This window comes from Poromitra crassiceps (genome assembly GCF_964638095.1).
Source record: "Poromitra crassiceps genome assembly, chromosome: 15".
Taxonomy (NCBI): Eukaryota; Metazoa; Chordata; class Actinopteri; order Beryciformes; family Melamphaidae; genus Poromitra; species Poromitra crassiceps.
Window position 1 is genome coordinate 3,060,755 of NC_139634.1, and position 23,301 is coordinate 3,084,055.

General features: G+C 44.1%; 2 protein-coding genes across 2 annotated transcripts in view; one reads left to right on the top strand and one right to left on the bottom strand.

The window, feature by feature from the left end:
• On the top strand, window positions 1–19,003 carry LOC310790815 (fibroblast growth factor receptor-like 1; the record flags this gene model as incomplete). Its single annotated transcript, XM_083652526.1, has 8 exons — window positions 1–34; window positions 1,359–1,444; window positions 1,698–1,887; window positions 2,299–2,465; window positions 6,569–6,749; window positions 14,017–14,183; window positions 15,372–15,610; window positions 18,934–19,003. The coding sequence occupies 8 exons, from the start codon at window positions 1–3 to the stop codon at window positions 19,001–19,003; spliced, it is 1,134 nt and encodes a 377-aa protein (XP_083508652.1).
• sil1 (SIL1 nucleotide exchange factor) overlaps window positions 18,655–23,301 on the bottom strand; it is a 19,635-nt gene continuing 14,988 nt past the window's right edge. The window contains exon 12 of the mRNA XM_083652403.1: window positions 18,655–21,702. Coding sequence (XP_083508529.1) covers window positions 21,505–21,702 — 198 coding nt within the window. The 3' untranslated portion in view covers window positions 18,655–21,504. The remainder of the gene's footprint in view (window positions 21,703–23,301) is intronic.

The following is a 23,301-nucleotide window of genomic DNA, read 5'->3' on the forward strand; positions in this document are numbered from 1 at the left end:
ATGACAACCGAGGCCTGGTACCATGATGACCGAGGTCCGGTACATCTAGGAATTACTATTGAATTGTCAAAAATAGACCCACTTCATTTGACAGGTCCAGTAACATGTTGTTATATATGAATGCAAATATGTTGTTTAATTATTAGCCACGTTACTGTTGATAATGTTTTTTTAACATCTACTTAGAGAGTTGAGTATTAATTCACTGCATAAAATTTGCCCTTTATATGAACCATTCTTACATTGATTTGATTAAAAAGAATGCAATCCCTGCAGTAGCTACGCCCCTGCCAGGAGTCATGCAGTCAAGGCTATGCAGAGACCTTCAGAGGGGCAGGTGCTCAATGTTAAAAAGGGGCACATGCAGGCGCGTACTGCATAATCGGGCACGTCGGGCAAATGCCCGGTGGCCTGGCCTGGCCTGGCCTGCAAAAAAAAAAAAAAAAAAAAAATTGTGTGCCCGCAGTCAGGCCACTCACTGAACAGCAGGCCAGGCGCCGCCTACTGGTTTACTAGTGGTTTTATTACTTTATTAGTTAGTCTGAAGTAATAATTACACTTCAGGGTTAAAGTGGGTGCATCTCATAGTAAAATTGGACTCGGCCCAAATTGGGCTTCAAACGGCCCAAATCTGGCTTCAAACGACCCAAATTGGGCTTCAAACAGCCCAAATCTGGCTTCAAACGGCCCAAATTGGGCTTCAAGCGGCCCAAATTGGGCTTTAAGCGGCCCAAATCTGACTTCAAACGGCCCAAATCTGGCTTCAAACGGCCCAAATTGGGCTTCAAACGGCCCAAATCTGGCTTCAAACGACCCAAATTGGGCTTCAAACGGCCCAAATCTGGCTTCAAACGGCCCAAATTGGGCTTCAAGCGGCCCGCGGCCCAAATCTGACTTCAAACGGCCCAAATCTGGCTTCAAACGGCCCAAATTGGGCTTCAAACGGCCCAAATTTTTCGCCGCCAACCAAAGGTCGCCGGCATGCGCGTTGGCCCGTATCAGCCTGGCCTGCTTGGTATCTATTGCCTGGCCTGAATTATGATCCCAGTCCGCCCCTGGGCACATGCAGACCTGCCAAGCTTGCAAAATTATTTTTGAGTGTCCTGACGTTGTCAGCTCCACATGCTTTGCACCATTTTAGTTTGTCTTCAAAGAATGTGTCATCCAATTGTTTCATTTTAATTTGATAATCAAAGGGTTTCTTATAGTTTTTGATGGTTGATTCTACAGTTTTCAACTTCTTGGGATCTGTTGAGTCATTTATTTTTCCAAGTGTTACAATTTTGTTGTTTTAGCATTTTTGTCCCATCTCTCTCTCTCTCTCTCTCTCTCTCTCTCCTCCCCTCTCTCCATCTTAGTTTATCCCAGGTTTACTCAGCCCACCAGGATGCGTCAGAGGGCTCTGTTCCGACCAGAAGGCAGTTCTGTCAGGCTCCAATGTCAGGTGAACAGATCCCTATCTATACTGTCCACCAGGGGGCGTGAGGGAGGGAAGCTGTGAGGGAGAAGCCTTGGGAGAAGCTTTGTTCATTGGTTTATCACTTTGCTCATTGACTGGGCCAAGAGGAGCGGCAGGTGACATCTTTCTTTCTTTCTTTCTTTCTTTCTTTCTTTCTTTCTTTCTTTCTTTCTTTCTTTCTTTCTTTCTTTCTTTCTTTCTTTCTTTCTTCCTTTCTTTCTTCCTTCGTTCCTTCCAGGCCAGTGGTAGTCCAGTACCAACCATAGCATGGTATAAGGACAAGGTGGTGCTGACGGCCCAGTCTGGCCAGCAGCCCCAGTGGACACTGACATTGAGGAAGCTCTCAGCACAGGACAGCGCCACCTACACATGCCATGTGGCTAATGCAGTTGGCAGCATCACTGCCAGCTATAAACTAGATGTTGTAGGTAAGTAAATGAGTCAGATCTAAGAAGAAGACAACTTTGGTGTGACGTCACTCCTTAGTTCCCAATACAAATGGAAGCCAACGTCAGTGAACTACATTTTTGAGTCTGAAGGAAATGTTCAATGTTTTCTCCCTATTCTAAATATAGCTGAACCGCTTGGTTTGTCCAAGTAAAACTGGAAAAATGAAAAAACGGGAATTAAACTCCCTATGCCCCATGGGAAAACCCGGAAGAGGGCGTGACTTAGGCATTCTATACCTGCCACCTTACCAGTGTGTCAAGCGGCATCAACTGTAACTGTGTGTGTGTGTGTGTGTGTGTGTGTGTGTGTGTGTGTGTGTGTGTGTGTGTGTGTGTGTGTGTGTGTGTGTGTGCGCATGTGCGTGCGTGCGTGCATGCCTGTGTGTGCAGAGAGGTCCCTCTGTAAGCCAGTGCTAACAGGAAGCCATCCAGTGAACACCACTGTGGAGTTTGGCGGCTCTGCTTCCTTCCAGTGTCGGGTCACCAGTGATGTCAAACCCGCCGTCCAATGGCTGAAGAGGGTGGAGCCAGGAGATCACTACAACTCCTCTCTGGAGGTAATGGGACAGTCGTCCTCTGATTTACAGCAAGGCTTGTTTATGTTGTGTCAGAAGTGCTTCTTAGAACCGCCTGAAAATAACTCTGAAAGCCCTGAAACATTTTTTTTCTTTTTTCATAATATTACAATATGTAGACGGTGCTTAAGCTATTTGAAGGCTGTCCAACAAACAACTAGCATCAAACATCAAACAAGGCAAGCTACCCCCTGTGGCTTGCCTTAAAGTGTAACTAACCCCCAAAACACTTTTTTTCAGCTTTTAACCAATATATATGACTTTGGGGGTGATGTGTGAAGAATGCTGGTCAAAATTTCCACATTTGTGACCAAACTGTTGCCATTCTGCCATTTGTATCATTTTTCAGCAGCATAACTGGCATAAGCATGGAACACTGCTTTTTTTTTGCCCGCAAATGAATGGGAGATTTGGTACAAACTGACGTCAGTTTGTCCCCAAAGACTATGGGATTTCAAGATAGTTACTCCACTACTCCCCCTGTACCCTTTCAGCTCCTCACAACTCCAAGCCTATTCCCATGATGTCACAAGCATTTTCCTACCAATATGGTGCTAGTAGCTACAATACACACAGCTCATTGGACGTTTGTGTCACTTGACCTGTTAACACTAGAACCGCCACTGTGGTCAGTGGGACCGTTTTGATATTTTCAATGCATGTAACTCTATTTCAATAAAAGATATGACCCTGCCTGTCCATGACTTTTCCTAAATATGTGTTTTTTACTATCTATCTACATTTTAAAGTTGTGTCATGAAAGGCAAGAGAGTAATAATAATTTAATCCTTGGAGCGCCATCGCGGTCACAGAGACCAGTGCAGTTTGTGAATGGAGAGTGTAGCCTATAGCGCAGCCAGTGCACTTAGCAGCAGCATCATATCTCTCTCCCACTTTCCCCATGCAGATCCCTCTCTCTCTCTCTCTCTCTCTCTCTCACTCACTCTGCTGCTTGTAGGGAGCCGATCTCTCTCTCTCTCTCTCTCCCCCTCTGCCTGCTTGCTCTCTGTGCTCAGAGCAGAGAGAGCACAGTCTGACATTTCCGCAAACAAATCTCATCGCAGTTTAGCGCACATGTAAAATATAACGCTATACTACGACGTGACAACGTACAAAGCTGCTCTAAACAAATCGGCTACTATAATATCGTCACTGTGTACAAGCAACGCCAACTTTTCAGGAAATGAAGTGAGCAGAGCAGAGCGACTGGCGACTGGGGACACACACACTCTGTCTGTGTGTGTGTGCTCCTCCTCCACGTTGACTCGCTGTGTGTGTGTTTTGCTGCGCGGAATGGGTTTGATCGGGCAAGTAGCTCCTGTGCTCTTAAAATACTGAACACCACGTTGTCATATTTGACATATGTCTTCATTGTAGACAGTTTATCGCTGAATGTGTCATTACATTATTAATATCTTACCTGAATAAGCTCAAATGCTGTTACAGGATTATCACACAGAGTCTGGAGCACTTTCTGCCGGCCAGGCAGCAGCTCGTAGGCACCCTGCCTTTTAGAGCGCGAGCAAGCTGCTGTGCTCCAGGCAGCGGGGGCGCGCGGGCGATGCTCTTCACATGGAGGTCTGACACTGCCCTGCCTTAGGCAGCGGGGACGCGTGGGCGATGCTCTTCACATGGAGGTCTGACACTGCCCTGCGCTGCAGGGGACGTGTGGGCGGTGCTCTTCACATGGAGGTCTGACACTGCCCTGCGCTGCAGTAACTTTGAACAAGAATCACGAAAAGCCCATAAACTAAAATGAAAAAGGGACTTCATGGCAAGTTGGACGAGGGAATGATGTGGAGAAATCTCGCATTGTGTTACCCCAGAGCGGGGGGTTTGTCCTATTGTGCTGCCGTAACGAGCCTCACGTCACTTTGCTCTTATCGATAGGTACAGACGCCACACACACACATGGAGAAAAATAATTAAATTTCTAGTTCGCCACTGAATTACCAAATTTATATAACTTTCAACCATTTTAAGCAACGCTGTTTCTATACAGACCACCAACGTTGGCTAGTTGTTGATATTTATAAAGATATTGCCCCTCTCAAATAAATTATTTTCGAGGTGGTAGGCAAACTGTAATGGCGTCGATTTCCGAAAAAAAATCATGACTTGAACACAGCCAAAGAGTCTAGTATAGACAAGAGCATATGTCATTTCTTGGTTTTTTCCATAGGTATTTTCAAATCACTGTTCTGTTACATATCTGGGGGGTTAGTCCCCCTTTAAGTACGTGTTACGTCCACATCCCGTAGTTGCATCTGGAACCCGGTCCTGATGGTGCGTTCTTCGTCATGCGCTTTGCTAAAATTTCAAGCTAAGCGCCTATACCCATGTTAGGACATGCTCCGACGATTAGCCCGTCTTTTGCATGAACGCAGTAATGGTGAGGGTTTGGAAGACACCATCGTCCTGTGGCTATGTGTCCAACATGCAGACAGTCTAGCTGCTCCGGTGTCTGACTGTGTGTCAGCTGTTATCCGCTCTCTGTGTTACATTACATTACATTACGTCATTTGGCAGACGCTTTTATCCAAAGCGACTTACAATAACACATTTTTGTCAGCAATAGAGCAATCAACTATGGAGCACAGTCTATGATAACTACAACTTCTGAAGGAACAGTGGTACAAGTTTAGTTCAGGTTAGTTTTTTTTTAGTTTTTTTAAAGAGAGAAAGAAGTTAGATCAAGAAGGGCCCAGATGGAGCCTGAAAAGGTGTGTCTTTAGTCTTTTCCGAAAGATCGGCAGTGATTCGGCCGTCCTGACTGAAGGTGGAAGCTCGTTCCACCATTGAGGTGCCAGGGACGAGAAGAGTCGCGAACGGGATGAGCGACTTTTGAGCCCCCGTAGTGGAGGAGGGGCGAGGCGTCCTGCACTGGTGGAGGAGCGGAGGGAACGGTGAGAGATTTGGAGCCTGACCATAGATTGTAAGTACAGGGGGGCTGTCTGGTGTACTGCCCTGTAGGCCAGAACCAGTGTTTTGAATTGAATGCGTGCCGAGATGGGAAGCCAGTGAAGGTCCCGGAAGAGGGGAGTGACATGAGAGAATTTGGGTTGGTTGAATACCAGACGGGCTGCAGCGTTCTGAATGAGCTGAAGCGGTCGGATGGCTGCAGCAGGTAGCCCAGCCAGAAGAACATTGCAGTAGTCCAGGCGAGAGATGACCAGTGCCTGGACCAGGAGTTGTGTTGCTTCCCTTGTGAGAAACGGACGGATTTTGCGGATGTTGTACAGGGAGAACCTACAGGAGCGGGCAGTTGCTGCGATGTAGGCTGAGTTGGACAGCTGATTGTCAAGGATCACTCCAAGGTTCTTAGCTGTTTGAGAGGGAAACACAGTAGTGTTGTCAATGGAGATGGAAAGATCGGTGAGGGGACAGTCTTTCCCGGGGAGGAAGAGTAGCTCGGTCTTACCAAGATTCAGCTTGAGATGGTGGGCAGACATCCAAGCACCAATGTCTCCGACATTGTTAGCCTTGTGTAGTTACTGTATTGCTGTTAGCCGCTCTCTGTGTTAGCCTTGTGTAGTTACTGTATTGCTGTTAGCCGCTCTCTGTGTTAGCCTTGTGGAGTTACTGTAGGCTATAGAGGGTATGCATGTGATGTCACAGAGGCAGAAGTCACTGTGGGGTCACGCCCACTGAGTCACAGCAAGACTGAGCTTGAATGCAGTAATCAGCCTAGATAACTGACACCTGCTTCTCAGGGAGGAACTTGACACTCATTTTGACACTCATTCCTGATTGAGGGGGCGTGTTCCAGTGGGTGTGCATACCCTCTATTGCTTGTCGACTTGTTACCCAGCTGTCTTAAATGATCAATTTGCCATCGCTGCCAACACAGGGAATGACGATGTCACACACACCAGAAACATGGGATTTGTAGTCTTTATCTCCCAGGCAACACAATACATATATAGCAATATCACCACTTAGAGCCCACTGCAAAGGTAAAATGGATGCCAGCTGGTGTTGGTAACAACATATATATATAAATGTGAAAGAACAAATATATAGTTCAATAGAATAGAATACTGTATACAAAGTATATTCTTGTCTGTTGTATTCTTCCATCCCAGATTGGAGGGCAGCATTTTGTTGTGATGCCGACAGGGGAAGTGTGGTCTCGTCCTGACGGCTCATACCTCAACAAGCTGGCTGTTACCAAGGCAACAGATGATGATGCTGGGATGTATATATGTCTCGGAGCCAATACGATAGGCTACAGCTTCAGAGCGGCATATCTTACTGTACTACCAGGTAAACAACCATTATCACTTAACACATACCTTACTGTGCTACCAGGTAAACAACCATTATCACTTAACACATAACCTACCTTACTGTACTACCAGGTAAACAACCATGATCACTTAACACATACCTTACTGTACTACCAGGTAAACAACCATTATCACTTAACACATACCTTACTGTGCTACCAGGTAAACAACCAGTATCACTTAACACATACCTTACTGTGCTACCAGGTAAACAACCAGTATCACTTAACACATACCTTACTGTGCTACCAGGTAAACAACCATTATCACGTAACACATACCTTACTGTGCTACCAGGTAAACAACCATTATCACGTAACACATACCTTACTGTACTACCAGGTAAACAACCATGATCACTTAACACATACCTTACTGTGCTACCAGGTAAACAACCATGATCACTTAACACATACCTTACTGTACTACCAGGTAAACAACCATGATCACTTAACACATACCTAACTGTGCTACCAGGTAAACAACCATTATCACTTAACACATACCTTACTGTACTACCAGGTAAACAACCATGATCACTTAACACATACCTTACTGTGCTACCAGGTAAACAACCATTATCACGTAACACATACCTTACTGTACTACCAGGTAAACAACCATGATCACTTAACACATACCTTACTGTGCTACCAGGTAAACAACCATGATCACTTAACACATACCTTACTGTGCTACCAGGTAAACAACCATTATCACGTAACACATACCTTACTGTGCTACCAGGTAAACAACCATTATCACTTAACACATACCTCACTGTGCTACCAGATAAACAACCATTATCACTTAACACATAGCTTACTGTGCTACCAGGTAAACAACCATTATCACTTAGCACATAGCTTACTGTGCTACCAGGTAAACAACCATTATCACTTAGCACATACCTCACTGTGCTACCAGATAAACAACCATTATCACGTAACACATACCTTACTGTGCTACCAGGTAAACAACCATTATCACTTAACACATATCTTACTGTACTACCAGGTAAACAACCATTATCACTTAACACATACCTTACTGTACTACCAGGTAAACAACCATTATCACTTAACACATATCTTACTGTACTACCAGGTAAACAACCATTATCACTTAACACATATCTTACTGTGCTACCAGGTAAACAACCATTATCACTTAACACATAGCCTACCTTACTGTGCTACCAGGTAAACAACCATTATCACTTAGCACATACCTAACTGTACTACCAGGTAAACAACCATTATCACTTAGCACATACCTAACTGTACTACCAGGTAAACAACCATTATCACTTAACACATACCTTACTGTACTACCAGGTAAACAACCATTATCACTTAGCACATACCTTACTGTGCTACCAGGTAAACAACCATTATCACTTAACACATACCTTACTGTGCTACCAGGTAAACAACCATTATCACTTAACACATATCTTACTGTACTACCAGGTAAACAACCATTATCACTTAACACATATCTTACTGTGCTACCAGGTAAACAACCATTATCACTTAACACATAGCCTACCTTACTGTGCTACCAGGTAAACAACCATTATCACTTAGCACATACCTAACTGTACTACCAGGTAAACAACCATTATCACTTAGCACATACCTAACTGTACTACCAGGTAAACAACCATTATCACTTAGCACATACCTAACTGTACTACCAGGTAAACAACCATTATCACTTAACACATAGCTTACTGTACTACCAGATAAACAACCATTATCACTTAACACATAGCTTACTGTACTACCAGGTAAACAACCATTATCACTTAACACATAGCTTACTGTACTACCAGGTAAACAACCATGAGCACTTAACACATAGCTTACTGTACTACCAGGTAAACAACCATGATCACTTAACACATACCTTACTGTACTACCAGGTAAACAACCATGAGCACTTAACACATACCTAACTGTACTACCAGGTAAACAACCATTATCACTTAGCACATACCTAACTGTACTACCAGGCAGGGGCGGTTTTAGCATCAGAGCTTTGGGTGGGCTCAGCCCACCCAGGAAGAAAATTTTGTACAGTTTCAAGTAAAAATGGATCAAACTGGCGCACTTTGAGATCAAAATAAAGAGACTAGATCTATGAAGAACTACACACATCAATATCTTCTTTACCGTTTGTGGTTTTACAGTGATGAAAAAATAATTGTTTCCCTATATATACTATATATATTCTGCATACAGGTTACTATAGGCCTATGGTAGAATTATGCTTGCATAAATAATACCAAAATCACTTCAGTGGAGTTTCAAGTAAAGTAACATTTTGCTTTGTAGGCAAAACAAAAGTAAAATTAAATCAAAAGGGAACTTCCTAACTTATTGTCTGGAATAATATTCCGACAAGATAATAATATACTGTAAGCACTAAAGCAGGAGTTTGCAGTCAACTAGTTGAAATTAACACATTGACTGCCAGCCGTTTTTTTTTTGCTGTAGGTAGCTTCTGCCAGGCCGTTTTTTGAGGATTCTGGCTCATTTTAAAAGAGCCGAGGATTCTTTTCTGCTTGGAGTTTGTGAACACAAAGTTCAGAAAAGTACTAATAGAATGTGTGCTTTCTCTGTCTAAAAGAGTTAGTTTGTAGAGTTAGTAGTTATGTAGATATTAGCCGTTGAGTACAGCATGGTTTGAGCGTCTGAGACAGGAAGCTGAGATAATCGCAGTTTTGTGAAATTCAATCAAACAGGCAGAACAGTCACTTTAACCATTTATTTTTGGCATCAGTGAGAGATCAGACATCCAAACAATATAGTTCCGAACGCCCTCTCCTTCAACTCCTCCCTCCGTGGGCGTGTCTAGTGGCTTTCAGCCTGCGTTTGTCACAAGCGAGTGGTCTGCTGCTGCTGCTGCTGCAGCGAGTTCGAGCAGCCTCCCTCCCTGGCAGCGAGTTTGAGCAGCCTCCCTCCCTGGCAGCGAGTGTGGATAGGTCTCACTCGTCTCTTGGGTTTGAGAGCCCCGATGAAGCCCCGTGCGACTCTAGGCTTATGCAAATTTGCAATCCCCCGTGTGCTGCTGCTGGCGCGGCCCGAGAGCGGCGAGTCTGGTGACTGATGACTGTAAAATCGGCAAGCCATTTACTTGAGAAAGGAGGAAGCAGCCGCGGGAGGCGGCTGCTTTTGGTTGACTTTCTCTCTGTCGGGAGGGCACCGTCGCCACCTAGCTGGTCGGTAAAATAGATTATACACATTCAATACTTCCAATATCTCCATAGGAGACGCGGGGGGCATTGATCCACGTAGCACCGTCAAAAAAAAAAAAACGATTTTTTTTTACGTATTAATACGTCGCTGGCAGTCAACCGCTGGATTTTTTTGACGTATATATACGTCAGTGGCAGTCAACGTGTTAATATGTGGCAGTATTTGTGGGGGTCAAAATCTATGTAGTGTGTACCACCACAAATAGATCAGTGTATGGGAAAGACTGACTATTAAATTGTGTGACTAGAAAGACACCAATAAATCGGAGAAAATGTACTTTAATTTTGAACAACAGCACTACAACGGTGGCATTACAAATGGTATTATAAAATTATTGTGGGAAAAAACAAGAATGCCACTTTTTTTCATGAACTTTAAGCAGAAAATTAAAAAATAGTTTTAAAGCTAAAATAAATAATAAATAAAGATAATTTTAACATTGGCTCAACCAGCCCATCTTACTGACCACCAGGGGTGACCACCATGGATTTGGAGAGGGGGGGGGGGAAAAAAAAAAAAAAAAAAAAAAAAAATGTTTTTGCCTCTATTTCTTTGGGTGGGCTAAAGCCCACCCAAAAAAGGCCTAGAACCGCCCCTGCTACCAGGTAAACAACCATTATCACTTAACACATAGCCTACCTTACTGTGCTACCAGGTAAACAACCATTATCACTTAACACATACCTTACTGTACTACCAGATAAACAACCATTATCACTTAGCACATACCTAACTGTACTACCAGGTAAACAACCATGATCACTTAACACATACCTTACTGTACTACCAGGTAAACAACCATGATCACTTAACACATACCTTACTGTACTACCAGGTAAACAACCATGATCACTTAACACATACCTTACTGTACTACCAGGTAAACAACCATTATCACTTAGCACATACCTAACTGTACTACCAGGTAAACAACCATGATCACTTCGCACATACCTAACTGTACTACCAGGTAAACAACCATTATCACTTAACACATACCTAACTGTACTACCAGGTAAACAACCATTATCACTTAGCACATACCTAACTGTACTACCAGGTAAACAACCATTATCACTTAACACATACCTTACTGTACTACCAGGTAAACAACCATGATCACTTCGCACATACCTAACTGTACTACCAGGTAAACAACCATTATCACTTAGCACATACCTAACTGTACTACCAGGTAAACAACCATTACCACTTAACACATACCTAACTGTACTACCAGGTAAACAACCATTATCACTTAGCACATACCTAACTGTACTACCAGGTAAACAACCATTATCACTTAACACATATCTTACTGTGCTACCAGGTAAACAACCATTATCACTTAACACATACCTTACTGTACTACCAGGTAAACAACCATTATCACTTAACACATACCTTAGTGTGCTACCAGGTAAACAACCATTATCACTTAACACATACCTTACTGTACTACCAGGTAAACAACCATTATCACTTAACACATACCTTAGTGTGCTACCAGGTAAACAACCATTATCACTTAACACATACCTAACTGTACTACCAGGTAAACAACCATTATCACTTAGCACATACCTAACTGTACTACCAGGTAAACAACCATTACCACTTAACACATACCTAACTGTACTACCAGGTAAACAACCATTATCACTTAGCACATACCTAACTGTACTACCAGGTAAACAACCATTACCACGTAGCACATACCTTACTGTACTACCAGGTAAACAACCATTATCACTTAACACATACCTTACTGTACTACCAGGTAAACAACCATTATCACTTAACACATACCTTACTGTACTACCAGGTAAACAACCATTATCACTTAACACATACCTTACTGTGCTACCAGGTAAACAACCATTATCACTTAACACATACCTTAGTGTGCTACCAGGTAAACAACCATTATCACTTAACACATACCTTAGTGTGCTACCAGGTAAACAACCATTATCACTTAGACAAAACTGTCAATTCCAACTCTGAGGTGCTCATAAAAAAACACCTGCGGTTTACATCAATTGACAGCTCAATGCTTGTGGGCACAGTAATGCTAGACTTCAGTGCTACTTTTGATGTGATCGATCATGACATTTTAATTTCCAAACTTATTACTTATGGTTTTAAACCCTCAGTTGTGGTTCAGGAGCTATCTGTGAGGTCTTGCCTATCAATCCTGGTGTAGAATCCCTACTAAAACCATGACTAACCTGTCCAGTGACTATCTACTCCATCCAATCCATGTTTCACCACCCAGTATCGTCTTGCAAGGTATCCCACACAGACGTATAGATGTAAAAAACAAAATGGCAAAACAGTTTAAAAGTAAACAAAACAACTCAGGGGGGCACGGTGGCGCAGTGGTAAGCGCTGTCGCCTCACAGCTAGAAGGTCCTGGATTTCATTCCCACCTGGGACGCTGTGAGCGCTGAAGGAGTGCGTGCCCATCCGCATGTCCTCGAGTGCCCACCGTCCGGGTGGGGTCGTCAAAAGGGCCTTTCTGTGTGGAGTTTGCATGTTCTCCCCGTACCCCCTGGGGATTTTCTTCATATAGGAACCCCACACCAAAACATGCAATATCCTGGTTGCTAATGTGGTGCCTCCTCTGGTCGTTAGGGGCGCCTGTTCGGAGGGAGGGGAACTCGTTGGAATAGCGTGATCCTCCCACGTGCTACAGTATGTCCTACCGGTGAAGCTTCCCCTGTCAGGTGAAAAGAAGCGGCTGGCTACTGCCCATGTCTCGGAGGAAGCATGGGGCCAGTTTCGGCTCTCCTCAGATCGACAGAGGGTGGAGCAGCAACCAGGATAAATAAAATTAAAATTAGCACTAATGGGGGATAAAAAATCTGAAAAAAACAAAAAAACAAAAAAAACAAGACAATTTATGCAAATAATCTACGCAAACCCTGACCCATCTTTATGTCCAGCGCCCCCAGTTACTTAGTAGCAAAGAAAAGTCACTGAGAAGTGCACACACACAAATTATTTCCAAAGCCGAAATGCCAGACCGCTGTCCAACTGAAATGCACGGTTTCCCTTTGTTGTGACAAGCAGAGATATATAACATATAACATTATATTACATATATAACATATAATTTTTATCTAATTATTATTCGTTTTTTTGCAGACTAGGTTTGGGTGGAATTCTTTCCTCCGCTCCCCACTCCATTGCACAGCCGACTAACGTCGTGAGGTGGAGCTTTGTATTAGTCTCTAGGTTTCTGGCTGGGCGGGGGCCTTCGTGCCAAACAACACTGTTTTTAACATGGGGAATTCACACTGGCATGCGCTGGGGACACAAACAAACGAACTCAGCGGTCTGCGGACCTGTTTGAGGCTGCGTATAAACATGAAACTTTCTACACTTCTTTCCTAATTTTCAACACAGTGTGAGTAACGTTACACGTGTTCAAGTGAATTCAAGTCGTTTAATTTGTTTCTAACGTTATGAAGTAGCAGCAGTCAGCATGGCTGGGCATGGACCCAGCTAGCCCTTAGCACGATGCTAGTCGACAAATACGGTTGTACATTCTCAAGAGTGCCTGAAGAGTGTTGACACCTGCATTACAAAATAGTTGACTTGCACTACTCCACCTGGGTTTTTCCAGCAGTATCCTCATGCAGTCATTGTAAGCTACCTGAAGTTTGTGGAAGCTCGATTTTTTATACTTTACTCACAAGGGGGCAGTGTAAATAGGGCCTAAAGAGATTGATCTTTACATCAATAGTGGAATTTCCTGACCAACATGTTAGCCTGAGCATATAACATACCAGATAAAACATTCTCTGACAAATAAAAAGGAAAAGTGAGATCCCTGTCCCCTTTAGTATATCTCTTTCTCTCTCTCTCTCTCTCTCTCTCTCTCTCTCTCTCTCTCTCTCTCTCTCTCTCTCTCTCTCTATCTATCTATCTATCTATCTATCTATCTATCTATCTATCTATCTAATGTATTTCCAGACCCCCAGGTGGAGAACACAGCCCCACCCCCCCACCTGAGCCCTGGTCTGCCATGGCCTCTCATCATCGGCATCCCGTCTGCTGCCTTGCTCATGGTTGGTACCATTGTTCTCTGGCTGTGTCATACCCGCTGGCGCCCCAGCCTGGCCAGACCACAACACAGCAAGGTGAACACACACAAAATTAAGACCTGAATGATCACACAGCTGCTTCAGTAGTAATCATACCAGAGAGGACGTACTTGTGTGAATCAGTGGCACTGACTTGTGCCTCAAGTGGTGTTGGAGGAGCAGTAGGAGCTGTTCTTCCCTCTTGGTCTAGTCTCGCTGGCCAGCCTCCTCTCCCTTCCGTCCGAGGAGTCTGGCACCATGGAAACAGGCAACAGAGATAAACCCTCCCCTGCTCTACAGCTGCTCTCCCATTGGAGCGACTGTTTCGGTGGCAGCTGGATGTCCGCTCCCGGCTTACTACAAACTCTGTCATTGGCTCCGACCATGTCAATCAGAGCGGCTTCCGCTCCCTCCTCCCTGTGTGTCGCTGTAAATAGTGCCCTGCCGCCTCAGTGAAAACAACAACGCTAACTAGCTAGCAAGCTAACGGCAGAAACCTACACGCTAGCTTGTTGCTACACGCTGAAAACAGCAAGTTGGATTGTTGGAAACTATTTTCCAAGGGCACTGCTGCTAAGCGCCGCGCATCGCAATCCCACTATGGAGACCTGCGGCGCCAGACTCCTCTCACAGTAGGGAGAGGAGGCTGGCCAGCGAGACTACTCTAGGTCTAATTAATAATCTTCCCAATGCCCCAGGGCAGAGACAGGGACTCTGTCCTATGAGTGACGGTACTGTGAAACTAAAGACCTAAGGCTGCTACCAAGCATGTCACGTTAGCTTGCCGGGAAAGGGGCTAAATAAAGCTCCAAAGAGAAAAATAAATGGGCATGGCCATATTCAAAGGGGTCCCTTGACCTATTGACCTCTGACCTCAAGATATCCTGTGTTGTCCATGAATGCGCTAAAAAAGCTCCGTTCATTGAACAAGCTCATATTTTGGCGCAGCCTTTTACAAACACATGAACGTGAGCGTCGTTAACACCTGCGGGAGATAGCAGTGCTCTCTTACCTCCATAATTATTACCCATTGTGTTTACATGTGCATGCGTGGTAATTTACATGCGAATACCGGACCATGGAGGTGGTTCTGGTCCATCAAGTCCTTCATTGGCTACAGGGATGAGACCTGTTGGCAAAACAAAATCCTTGCTGATTTTGTGACGTTCATATATAGGATTTGGTAAACAAAGGACATCTGACTTGTTCTGTTTCTGTCAGTCTGACTCCTTGTTCTGCTCCTAGGGTTCCCCGGGTCATAATGAGCACCATCACCAGCAACCCACCACCCGTATCCCTCCCCCTGGGCTGGAGAAAGACCCTGGAGACCCACCCCCTGGGCTGCAGAAAGAGCATCACCACCCACACCCTGGGCTGGATAAACACCCAGGAGTTGGGACCTTTTTCGGGGCCAGTCTTGGCCCCCGAGGCCTGGGTCTGGGAGGGTCTGGAGCTTCCAGGATGTACCCGGGTACATCCAAGGTGTACACAGACCTACATACACATACACACACACACTCCCATGCACACTTTGGAGAGAGCAAATTGCACCAGCATCAACATTTCCACTACCAGTATTAACACTAGTTTTGGGCAAGTTACTCAGGAAGTGTAATTAGTTACTTATTACTGATTACTCCTTTAAAAAATAATACAATTACTTTACTTATACTTGGTATCAAAAGTAATTTGTTACGGTACTCATTTACTTTCTTACTTTAGCTAGCCCCTTCTGTAAAGTGAGGTACAACGTGTTTAGCCAACTCCTTTTAGAGCTGAATCCACTTTATTGGAGCAATACTTAACCTTACAGGAGGAGTCAACAATCAGCCAAACTACTTTTTATTTATTTGCCCACCTAGGACTAAAAACTAATCACGTTCTGGCAACAGTAGTCTCACATAGCCAGACCTATCTCCACTTTGTTTTAGCGCTGTGCCAGCACTGGAGAAAGTAATGCAGTAACGAAGTTACCGTACTTGGATTAGGAACTGTAATATTTTGGAACCTTTTGGAAATTGGAATCCCTTACACACCGACCTATTAAAGTTTTTCGCTGGCATCAAGTTTACATACAAAGTCAATGCAAACAAGCGATTGAGCGTTTATTCGCCCGGGAGAAAAATCGCTGGGCGTCCGAGCGACAGTGACAGAGCCATAGGCCGAAAATTCGCTCGTCGCCCGAGATGAAATATCCCAACTCGAGCGAAATTTCGCTGGCAACAGTCGCTTGCTGCTCAATGCTGATTGGCTGCCGTAACCCCGGAGTATTTATTCATTCTTGGGATCGGGGGAAAACGCAGTTGTGTTGTTTGCGTTTTCATCCTGTCTAACGTTAGAGCTGTGTGCTGCTTGTTTCTTGACAGTGAAGATATTACAAGCTAGGTGGAAAAACCTTAAGGACACCTACAGGAGGCTGGTAAAACAATACAAGGAGGAGGGGAGGAGTGGGTCTGACCAGAGAACAAAGCCATGGAAACATGTCACGGTCCTGTCTTTCCTCAAACCCCTTTACGCTCCCCGACGACCTCGTGCCTGTTTACGAGCGACTTAAACACAGCGACAGAGCCATTCCAAAGGGTTGAATCGAGCGACAGGGAGACAAATAAATGTCGGTGTGAACACAGCTTTACACTAATTACTGGTAAAAGTAATACAATTTCAGTAACTAAGTTACTGTAACTAAGTTACTGCCCAACACTGAACACCACACACACAAACACACAAGCACCCTCCCACACACACACACACACACACACACACACACACACACACACACACACACACACACACACACACACACACACACACACACACACACACACAATCTCTCGGTCTCTTTTGCTGATACTCCCACCCACACACAAAACCAGCTATAGCATTTGTGGACTCCAGGGAAACAGAGTTACAGCCTTCTCCGAAACAATTGAAGGGAATGGTGATTGTAATTATAATCATTATTATTTATAGGGTGGAGATGATGCGCCATGGGCGTACTTGTTTTTGGGTGTGACCAAACTCATGCGCTTAGCGCCCCTACACTATGCCCCTTGTACAGTCTTCCGCATGTGCGGCAGGACCAAATGGTGACCTGGAATAGGTCACATCATCATGACATCATCAGCGGGTATGAGTCACCACTGGCCGACTACATGACATTATGACATCATCATCATCAGTGGGTATTACATCATGAGTTGGTGGCATTTGCATGCTAAGTTGCTGGGAGACCAGACGATGCGTAGCAGGCTTGTGAAGCGACAGTGGGCAACAGAGGGGGCGGGGTGGAGTTTGACAAAGTACAAAGCTAGCCAATTGAGCTCGTCCTAGGACCTATCCTACCCTTCCTGTCCTGTTTTTGTTTACTAATATAGTAGGGTGCTGCAGAACACCGCCTCCTACAGTAAGATGATTATTTCCCGTTGTCCCCTGGGGTTTCCTCCATATAATATCAATATGGACCCCCACTAAAAATATGCAGAAGATGGTCATCTGACCAGCGGCGGTTGGAAGAAGTTGGTCCCCAGGCGCTTCACTGCAACTGCCCACCGCTCCTTGCCTGAACATGGAGGACGAGCCAGGATGGGAAAATGAGCAGGACAAATTTCACTGCGCCTCTAAGCGCGCGCGTGTGTGTGTGTGTGTGTGTGCGTAATGCGTGTGTGCATAAATTGTTGCATTGTGACAAATAAAGATAGGGTTTGTCCATATTATTGCTCGTCTAGAATTATGGCGGAAAGCATTTTTTCAGGGAAAAAGAAAAAACATTTATTTTTTTGTCATAGCTGGACAATTCTAGTAATGTGTAGATTATATTGCTGTTATGTGAGTCAATCAGAATCACTTTTTATTGCCACAATATGCAAAGATTACATACGAGGAATTGTCTTATGCAGCCTAGTGGTCATATCATAAAATCTCACCGGTGCTTCAATTCCGTATTTAAACCGAACGTTTACACAATTATTTATATCATTTATTCCTTGACAGTGGAACCAATCAAAGCCCTTGTTGTAATTTCATAAATCAGTGCACTCATAGTGATCAATTTGGGATGGGTCAAATTGATCACTATCAGCAGATGCTCATGCTCATGCTCATGCAGATTACCATCTCATTGACATTTGTATATTTGTTACATGAATACAGTACATAAAGTAATAAAACAGACAGCTTCGCTATTTAATGAATGCTATTGCCTTTAAAAATCCATACAGTAAGTTAGGCCTCCAGCTGTTTCAAACACAGCGCCCTCACATAGACAGAGACACCGCCATCTCTCCACAGACAGACAGAGATGCCACGATCTCTCCATATACACACAGACATGCACCAAATATCGCTGCTGTATCTTGGCTCGTTTTTGGCAGTTTATATGTAAAAAATAAAATAAAGTTATTGTAGTTTAAAACTTTTTTCCCCCATTGTTCTCAGGTGGGACAAGGCCCAAAATGATCACTGTAAGCGAATTGTTTAAACAGCATGTGTATAGGAATGATTTGGGACCAAGCTTTTTGATCAATAAGCGGTTGATCACTATCTACTAGTCATACTTTCTAAGACTTACTGGAGATATTTCTCCAACATTGTATATTGTAACATTTGCTGAAGGTGACAATATTTAAAATTCTCAAAGAAAGGAAGGCTGCTTACTCATTTGTTAATGGTAGTGTATCCAGTAACAGACACTTATGTAGAAATACATAAAAGTACACAATGGTTTATTTGCAATTCCATGGGTGAATCCACAAGTGCTTGTTATCTTACATGGTACCCTCAGTAACCCAGTGTGCATCCATCCTCCCAGCCTCTACAATGAGCTGCCATCATCCAAGGATGCTAAAAAGGATAAGACAACACTCACCACAGAGTTCTGATTTTGCATTGGTTTTGCAAAGTCTGGCCACAATACAACATTTGAACAGAGGTTCCAAAAGGTTCAAAGAGGCACGAAGGAGCATTCATACAGTATCTCCTCACAATGAGACATGGGCCAGAGAAATGACGAGTGGGGATAATTCACAAGCCAAGCCCATCTCCAGAACATCAGGAATGTGTCCATGACAGATCTGATCCATAGTTGTAATTTGATGTGTCTCTCATTCATCAACGTTCCTGTGAATTGTGTGGGCTGTCAATTTCCTTAGAGAATAAATTCTTACTAAACCTCATTAACAGCTTCTCATTGTCTATTTTGCACATTATGTTCTTACAGCTTGACCTGCAGTCATTTAAGAGTATAGATTACTGTATGATAAACACACTTTTATCACAGTATACATCGATACTGCTATATTGTTACATCGCTATTGCTGGCAAGGTTAATGCTAGAACCACATACTCGGCCCGGCTGCAACTTCCCTCAGACATTGGCTACCAGTCTACTCCAGTGGGCGCTTGACCAGAACAATGAGATTGAAACACCCCAGTATCCCAAAATAGATGAATACAAGTGCCATTTATGAAATATTTGACATATTAGCCATGTCAACATGGCAGGGTTCAAGCTCTAGCCTACTCTTACAGTCAGGCAAGCACATTGGCTATAAAATGACAGATCCACAGAAATATTCGATTAGTAAACTGCATTGCTTTCTTTTATGAAAACACAGTGTGCTATAGCTTTTTAAACAGATTTTGGAATGAGCAAAATTTGAGCCCATTGCATCAACATTGAACATTTTTTGCTGTAAGAAATATGTTAAAAAAATAGTATGTAAACATCAGTTTTCACTTGTGGAGCAATCAATCTTTGGAAAAACAAATAACAGCCATCTCTATTGTCGAGATGGAAGTATGCAAATTCTCAGAATTTTGTCTTGAATACTGAATATTTGACACTAGTTTGAAATCTGTGTGTAAAGGCATGGACAGCCGTTATGCTGCACCCTGGTGGCTGGATAAATCATAGTGTGACGCTTCCACTAATACTCTCACTTCTCAATTAGCACAACTCAACTTGCCATTGGTGGCAAAGGTTGTGATCGCTGGGTGGTGTAGGCATAATGTTGTGTCATGCTGTGTGGGCTAGAGACATGATATTTCAAGGTTTAAAGAGGTTTTTGGTCCAGAAAGTTCTGCTGATGGACCCTCGTGCTTTTCTCCTCCTCTTCTTCTTGCTCACATGCCAGTGCCTAAGTTTTTAGGTGCTCCACAGCGCCGGATGTATCGGTTTGGTGCTCAGTGGTTGGGAGGGTGTACTGCAGTTTACAATTTTGAGTATCGGCTCTGGCATGTGAATAAAGGGCTGGGTATTGTAAACTACGTACTAGGGATGTCACAATATATCGCGATATCAAAACATGACAATATGTATTGTTGAGATTAAATCTCATATCGCGAGAAAAAGAAGCTGAACATGGTGGCACTGATCTACATCTGACTGCATGCTCGCTCTCTTTTTCATTGCTTTTTTTGAACAGACGAGGGACGTTACAGACACGGAGGATGAAAATGGTGAAATGACTCAAATTAGTGTGGAGGATGCCCCTCAACTTACAAATCGATCGCAAGAAAATATTGTTAAAATATCGTATCGTATGGTTATCGTGAACCCAATATCGTGTATCGTATTGTATCGTGAACTGAGTGTATCGTGACACCCCTACTATGTACTATTTGGGAGTGCCATGGCACCCAAATCTTGGATAACAACATTGTCTCATGGGTGAGCAGTTTTATTGTGATAATAGTGCAGCCATTTAGCCGGGCTTGCAGTGGATATAGGGGGTCCAGACCTGAGACTCTGAAGGAAGAATGACTGAGGAGTCTGGCGTTTAGGCTAGTTCTAACCTAGCGTGTTAGTTAGTGGATTATTATTCAAGCTTCCTAGCGAGAAAGGGTCCATTTAGTTTATTCATCCAAAAATGGCTGCCTTGGGAGTCTCGCTCTCCAGCTCTTCTTCTTCCTGGACTGAGCCTGAGGGCAGACGACTCGAGGTAGAAGCAGGACCAGGAAAGTAGATATCTCTGTAACATTGTACATAGTCTTTGACATAACATCTGTTTCTCAAGATCCTATTAACAATTATCGTTAATTTTGATTGTTTTAAACTTAAATTCTAGCCAAATCTTACACATTGCACGCGCGCGCACACGCACACATGCACCCACACCGACACACACATATATTCGATATTGTGAAAAATATCGTGGCAACTATCACAATATTCAATATGATGGAAAATGAGCCCAAAGCAAGCCCCGCCCCCAACCAACCAACCCACCAACACAAGATTTGAATTCTGTGGGCAACACTGTTTTGACATAATGGGGTCCTGCCCCCAATGACAGCCTTCCTCCAGGCTGAGCTGCCCTCTACTGGCAGCTTGACAGAAGGACTCGGAGGTGAATAACAGCCCCGTACGAGCCATCTGAGATCATTTTATTTGGAGCTCCAGAGCCTCCAGAAGTTGCAGCATCTCTCCATAATAGCCGTGCTCCTCTCCCTCTCTCCTCTCGCTGTGGACCAGCTCTTGGTACTGTTCTCTCAGCCTGCCCAGAGAGGGCAGCAGAGAGCCGTCTGAGCGGAAGTGTTCCAGGCACACCGGGGCCATGGCCAGGAGAGCCCGCAGAGCCTGCAACAGAACCGCACAAATACTTAAGTCCCTGGAAACCAGAAATATTTTTGTATTATTTAGCATTTTGAGTTCATCACATCACAGGAACCTATGTTAACACGTTCACTGCCAATGACGAGTTGACTCGTCAAACACAATCCAACCGTTCACTGCCAACGACGAGTTGACTCGTCAAAAAATATATATATATATTTTTGACGGTGCTACGTGGATCAATGTCCCCCACGTCTCCTATAAAAATATTGGAAGTATTGAATGTGTATAATCTATTTTACTGACCAACTAAGTGGCGACAGTGCTCTCCCGACAGAGAGAAAGTCAACCAAAAACAGCCGCGGGAGCAAGCCATTCTCAAGGAAATGGCTTGGCGATTTTACAGTCATCAGTCACCAGACTCGCCTGAGAGCGGCCGCGCCAGCAGAGCAGCACACCGAGAGTGGAGAGCGGTGCTGGCGTGGGGGATTGCAAATTTGCATAATAGATTATGGGTGAAACACACTTTGAAACACCCGCAGAAAGGCCAGAATCGCACGCATTCCGAAAACCCAGAAACGAACGAGCCTCATTCTCATACTGTAGGAGAAAACGCTTTCACGCTGCTGCACAGGGCGCACAACGGTGGGGGATTCCAAAAATAGACTGTGTGTGTGTGTGTTCGCGCGTTGCTCGGCGCATAGCACAGACAGAGAGGGTTTACAGAGAGGAAGAGATATCTGCCGCTGCGCTACTGTGTGTGTGTCATCTTATGACGTGATAAGATCATGCATTTTAGCACCGCGCGCACCGCTCTCTTCAATGAGGAAATGGAAATCCAGACCTTGTAGAAAAGTGTCGATTTTTGGGGTTAGGGTTGAAAGTAATGTCAATTAATTTCTGAGGCACACAATTACTCACATAAGACCCTACATTTAATAGTTAGAAGGTTTTTGTGGATTTTGGTTTCCAGGGACTTTAAGAGGGCTTTTCTATTGACACCTGTGACCGTGCCATACCGCGGCAATTTCGGAGATGGACTACCTCCGGAGTGGGGTCAAAGTACGCTGGCCCCGCCTCCAAGCAGGCTGCCCAACCGCAGCCAACCCGTGGCGACCATAGATATAAATACGTATTAGTATAAGTATTTATATCTATGGTGGCGACCCCCCTTCAGAGCGATGCTAAACTCATGTCTCTGCTGGAGAGACATTTTTAAAAGCCTCTCTGTGTTTTAGCTCTCAGTACTTTTGTAGCTTCTAACTGAATCTGTGATTTGAGGTTTATTTTCTCTCCTGTGTTTCGCTTTGTACTTTCAGTCATCTGCTTTATTTTACCGTTTCCTCGTCGCTTGGACCCGTGTCAAGTTAAAGTCGAGATGACCGTTACCGTTTGTTTTATTTCGTATGTTACAGTACATACTTATTGGCCGGAAGGGAAAAAAGCACGCACATCCAAACGATAGAAGACTAGGTGCAGGACCGAAGTTCAACTGAAAATGACCAAAATAAAGCTAGTATTGCTGCTCCCACCATTTATTGGTATCACCACAAAAGTGTGACGTTTCGGGCAAAGCCCTTCCTGGCTCTGGCATGAAGCTAGTGCAGAGACATACTCATTGGC